Source organism: Belonocnema kinseyi, chromosome 6, assembly GCF_010883055.1.
Source record: "Belonocnema kinseyi isolate 2016_QV_RU_SX_M_011 chromosome 6, B_treatae_v1, whole genome shotgun sequence".
Classification (NCBI taxonomy): domain Eukaryota; kingdom Metazoa; phylum Arthropoda; class Insecta; order Hymenoptera; family Cynipidae; genus Belonocnema; species Belonocnema kinseyi.
In genome coordinates this window covers 29,258,907-29,265,034 of record NC_046662.1, presented here as the reverse complement: position 1 = coordinate 29,265,034, position 6,128 = coordinate 29,258,907, and the positions used below count along the sequence as shown (strand labels likewise).

Here is a 6,128-nt window from a genome sequence, read left to right as displayed (position 1 = left end):
GACACGTCGTCTCACATACCGAACACCTATCAACCCACAACATCATTTTTTAGATCAAGTCGGGTTCAGCCACCACCCACGTAACCCGGCTTGTATCAAATTTTTGAATCAGGTAGTAGAATTTTTAACTAAGAAAGATAAATCTTGAACTAAAAAAATATACAAATTAATTCAATTAAATGTTCTATTTCTTTAAAATGTTTTTTAATCATTTTTCTTTAAATTGACAAAAATCGTTAAAAATGACAAAGCCAGAAATGAGGAAAATGAAACAAGTTTAGGGGCTGCTGATTAAAAAAAAACAGTAGATTTTTTGTGGATACTTTAGTGTGAAGACTGAAATAGATTTGTCTTTGAAATCGCCAGACTATAGATCTATTTAAAATTTTAAGAAATTTAAATTAGATTAAAATCATTAAAACTCATGTTAAAAAAAAATAATGATCCAACGGCCAAATTTGGACGATAATGAAAAAACAAAAAATTTCCTATTGTAAACTGAAAACTTAAAAATAGAAAATTTTCGGACAAAAATAAAAAAGAGGAAAAAAAAATAAGAAGGCAACATGATGCTTGCTGATGCTTGAGTTTTTTTAAACAATAAAAGATACATTTTCAACAAAACTGAAGTCGTTTAATTTTCACCTAAAAACATTAAATTTCAATAAAAAAGAAAAAAACAGTTTGAAAAAAATAGTTAAGTTATCAACCAGAGGTCAATCTTAAAAAAAATTAAATTCAATAAAAAATAAATTTTAAATGAAGTTAAGAAAGTATAACCAATTTCAATTAAATACTTAAATTTGTAATTAAAAAGATGACTTTTAAACCAATTAATTGCATTTATAAAAAAATATTTAAATGTTAAACCAGATAGTAGAATTTTTATCCAAAAAAGATGAATTCCAAACTGAAAATTATAAATTCAAATTAATTAAATAAACTAAATTTTTCACATTAAAAAAAATATGTTTTAATCATCTTTTTTAAAAATTATTAGAAATCGTTAAAAATAGCGTCAAGTAATATTATGATGTTCCCAAATGGACCACATTTAGCGGGTACGTGATAAATAAAACGCATATTTTATTGAAAGGATAATGCAGCCTACAGTGGATACAATTTTTTTTGCATGCTAGAGGACAACGATCCCCCCCATTTTATTCCAAGTTCATTAAATTAATTAATTTGTTCAAATCATTTTTTTTCATTAAAAATTATTAATATTTCTTCAGTGGAAAGTTGATCATCATTGTTCGATTAATTTTATTTAAAATTTTTTAAAATAAAAATTATGATTACGATATTATTTAAACAAATTCCATATGTTTCAATAATTAAAAATGAAAAAATTAATGTTAATAAATATTCCACTAGACCAGTAGTAATCTTTCGTAGGGAAAAAACGAATTTTCGAAAATATTGCTTAAACAAATTCCATTTGCTTAAATAATATAAAATTATTGAACCAATGTTAATAAATATTCCACTAGACTAATATTAATAATTTTTAGGGGGAATAACGAGTATTCGAGAGAGAAAAATTATTTGAACAATTTAAATTTGTTTAAATAATAAAAAATTGATTACCCAATAATAATAGATATTTCACTAGACCAATATTAATAATTTTAAGTAAAAAAAAACAGAATACAGTGCTCAAAATGTTGATTTCATGAAGAATTGACATTTTTTGTTTTCATGGGAGTTTTCAGGTACTTGTGAGGATATGTTAGGGGTGCCAAACCCATATGTCTGAAACATGAAATTTTTCATTAGATAATTCTCAACAGGCCCCCATACTTGTCCGTCACATTTTTTCAATCCCTAAAAAAAAATAAAAAATTGGGGAATTTCTTTTTTCGGATTCGAAATGAAATTGGGGGGATCGTTGCCCCCTAAAAAAAGCGTTTTTGAGCCATCCTACTGGATAATAATCAATAAGCAGCACAAATGAAAGGAAAATAATTAATTTTTATTTTTATTTATTATCACGTATCGTGCTTCAACTACTAATTAAATTAAATTAATTATTTTACATATAATAGTGTTTTCAATTAATGATTATACACTGTAGCGAGGTTTTCCTTTTTTCTTTGGAATCACCAGAATGTAGATTTTTTTTTTTGATGCACATAATTCCAAAATAAATTTTTTCACGAATGCAATTCCTCAGGCGCATTAAATACCAACACACTGACATATATCTGATGTTTTGCTGTCGTCTCATCGAGGTCTGTAGACTTAGTGTTAAAGGTACTCCTCTTCAGTTAGCTTAGAGATTTTCATCTGTTGCCAGTGGTGCGAATCAGTAAAACAGTCGTATCTTGATTGCTCTGCATCATGATATTCATTCCAAAAACAGTCAGGTGCATTTTGACGTGAGTAAAGTTTATTTTTTCAAAATATTATTATTATTTCAACAATTAACAATGTTTATAAATTACAAATTAAATTTTTGCATTAAAATAAAAATTTTCGAATTTTCGTGGCATAATTAAGTTTACTGAAATTTTTTAATTCATGTTATGGTCCGTAATTAATTAATTAATTAAATATGATCCTTCACTTGTGAACGTAATTTTTGAAAATTCTTTTGAAGATTGTCTTTTAAAATGAAAGAAATTTAAATGAGATAAAAATGAAATTTAAAATCCTATTTAACGTACAATAATTAATCGAATTAATGTGCAGAATTCCTGAAAATAAAACAAAGAATCTCACGACCCAATTTTGACAACCACAATAAAATGTTCCTTTTGAAATTTGAAAAAACATAACAATTTTTTCCTAAAAAAGAAAAGCAAAAAATGTATATTTTGGACAAAAATGAGAAGGCAACCAACCAATTCCCCTTTATTCTATTTTTTATTTATTTCGCCATTTTTTGTATTATTATCAAATAACAATAAAAAAAGTTTGTAAAAAATAATCACCGACGCTTTGCAATCATACATAACTCTTATCAAGATATAAAAATAATTAAATAAATAAAATAGAATAACAAAAAAGTAAAAAATGCCCTAGTCCAGAAAAGAAATTTTTTCTTTTAATTTTTGGTAAAAAATAGTTATCTTTTTCAAATTTCAATAGGAAAATTTTATCTTTTTAAAAATAGACAAAAAAACTAAAAATACGTTGATGTAATATGAGGTCGCTCCAAAATGGAAAAAATGTATGGGCTGCTAATAAAAAAAACAGTAGGTTTTTTTGCACACCCTATTGTGGAGACATCTGTACATTTTTTTCTAAAATTTTAACTAAAAAGATGAATTTTTGACTAAAAAAGGTATATTTTTATACAAAAACGAAACAATTAAATTTTAATTTAAAAAAATATATTAAAAAAAATTAAAACTATTTTTTAAAGAAAATAGTTAAGTTTCCAAAGAAAGAGATAATTCTTTAAAAAATGAATTTCAAACGAACTTAACAAAGTAACTCTGTCAATCATGCAGTTAAATTTCGGATAAAAAAAGATTATTTATAAACGAAATACATGCATTTTTTACTAAGAATGATCAATTTGTAACGAAAACTGAAGTAATTCTGTTTTTATTTAAAAAAATTAATTTCCAAAAAACAATAAAAGGATTTTTAAACAAAATAGATAAAAATTGTCAAGGGAAAAGATCAATCTTCAACCAAAAAAAAGGAAATTTAAACGAAACTAACAAAGTTAACAATTTTTTTTTTATTTTCAACTACGTAGTTAAATTTGAACCAAAAAAATGATTTTTTCAACAAAATAGTTACATGTTCGACAAAATAATTTAATTTTGTATCAAGTAGTAGATCTTTTATCGGAATAAGTTAAATTTCGAACTAAAAATAAAAAATAAAAGTAAAAACTCAAATCCCCTTGTTTCTCTATTTTATTTCTTTCGTCTTTTTTATTTTTATTATTATAGAATCACAATAAAAACAAAATTCGTAAAAAATAATCGCCAAAGTTTCGGCATCAAGGCATGAGAATAAATAAATAAAATAGAAAACAAAACAATAAAAATTCCCTAGTGCAAAAAAGAAATTTTTTTCTTTTCTTTTTTAGGAAAAAATTGTTATCTTTCTTCAAATTTCAATAGGAACATTTTATGGTAGTTTTTCAAATTTGGTCGCTGAATTATTGGTTGCAAATTCAAACCTTATGTTATAAATATGCCTTTTTTGGTTAAAAATGCAACTTTTTTTGTAAAACATTTGCCTTTTGTTCAAAATTCATATTCTGTTGCTGACAAATCAACTGAAATCTTTTTTGGATGCAAACTTTTCTGAAAACTTGTCTTTTTCATTTAAAATTTAATCTTTTTTAGTAGAAATATTGTATCTATTTTGGATAAAAATGATACTTTTTTGTTGAAAATTTAACTATTTCTTCAAGAAATTTCGTTTTTGTTTAAAATTCGTATTTTTTGTTTTAAAAAGTCAATTAAAATATTTTTGGATGAAAATTTAAATTTTCTTTTTGAATTTTTGAACTCATCTTTTTAACCTAAAAATTCATCAAATTTGGTAAAACTTAACCTTTTTGGACAAAAAAGCAACTGTGTGGTTAAAAATTTAACAATCTTGTTAAAAAATCAAACTTTTTGGCTAAAAATTGGACAATTTAGCAGAAAATTCAGTTACTGTTAACAACCCCTTTTTGAAAGTTTTCTCTTTATGTTTTAAAATTTACCTGCTTTAGTAGAAATCATATCTTTCTTCAATGAAAATGCAACTATTTGATTAAAAATTCAACAAATTTGTTTAGAAGTTGTACTTTTTGGTGGAAAATTTTGCTTTTTTAAAAATTTCACTATTTCCTAGAAAATTAATTTTTTTGTTTAAATTTAATATTTTCGTTTTGAAAAGAGAACTGGAATTTTTGCTGGATGAAAATTCAACAATTTAAAAAAAAAATGTCTTTGTTTTTAGTTAAAAATTCATCTGTTATCAGAAAAATTTCTTCTTTCTTGAATAAAAATGCAACTGTTTCGTTTAAAATTATACTATTTAAGAAAAAAGTTATAACTTTTTGTTGAAAATTCTACTTTTTTGTTGAAAATTGAACTAATTTGTAAAAAATTGACTTTTTGTTTAAGAGTTATATGTTGGTGTCGAAAAATGAAATGAATTCTTTTCTGAATGAAAGTTTAAAGTAAAAAAAAACGGCGTGGGGTTTTATTAAAAATATCTCTGTTTTAGTACAAATTTGATCATTCTTGGATAAAAATACAACTATTTGCTAGAAAATTCTAGAATTCGACAATTTTATTTGTATTAAAAGTTTCAATGAAAATTTTATTAAAAAGTGAAGATTATTCTTCTTTGTTTGATGATTTAACTATATTGTTTTAAAAATTGGTTGAATCACGTTAACAAATAATCTTTGTTTGTTTGTTTGAAGATTTATATTTTTAGTTAAAAATTCAGCTCTTTGGTTGAAAGTTCAACTATTTTGTTAAAAATTATTCTTTTTTAATGGAAAATTCAACTACGTGGGTAAAGTTTGAAATACATCGTTACAAATTTCTTTTTTTCGATTTTCAAAAAAAAATTCTCTTAAATTTAACTTTTTAGCCGAAAAGACTTTTTTAAAATTAATTTTTTAACTGAAAATGTAACTTTCCCATTTTTTGAGATTGATCTTTTTTAGTTGAAAATCCTCCTTTTTTGGTAAAAAAAAATAATTTTCTTGGTTTGAAATTTCATTTTTATTGCGTAGAATTCATCAATTTCGTGCAATATTAATTTTTTCAATGAAAATTCATATTTTTTGTTTAAAAATTTAATTTTTGTACAGCAAATTCGTCTTTTGACTTGAAAATTCCACAATTTTGATAATTTTTTTTTTCTAGTGAAAAGTCGTTATTTGTTGAAAATCCTTCTTTTTTGGTTCAAAAATTTATTTTTTGTATGAATTTTGTATAAAGGTCAACATTTTAAATTTGTATCTGAAATACCGTTTCATTTCTTTGATAAAAGATTCCATCTTAAAAGTATTACAAGATTAAAATTCTTTTAATTTGAAATTAAAATTTTCGGACAACCTGCCGAATTCTACTAGCAATAAATGGCAAAACATTTCTGAAACTAAAAATTACGTGAAGATATATATTTTTATGATTTGTTACTGGGGGAGTGGG

The 6,128-nt window shown here is 23.7% G+C and overlaps 1 protein-coding gene across 1 annotated transcript in view; it reads left to right on the top strand.

Annotated features, from left to right (window-relative positions):
- Positions 1-2,283: 2,283 nt before the first annotated feature.
- Positions 2,284-6,128, top strand: part of LOC117174681 (protein singed wings 2) — a 22,766-nt gene continuing 18,921 nt past the window's right edge. Inside the window, exon 1 of the mRNA XM_033363979.1 lies at positions 2,284-2,381. Coding sequence (XP_033219870.1) covers positions 2,344-2,381 — 38 coding nt within the window. The 5' untranslated portion in view covers positions 2,284-2,343. The remainder of the gene's footprint in view (positions 2,382-6,128) is intronic.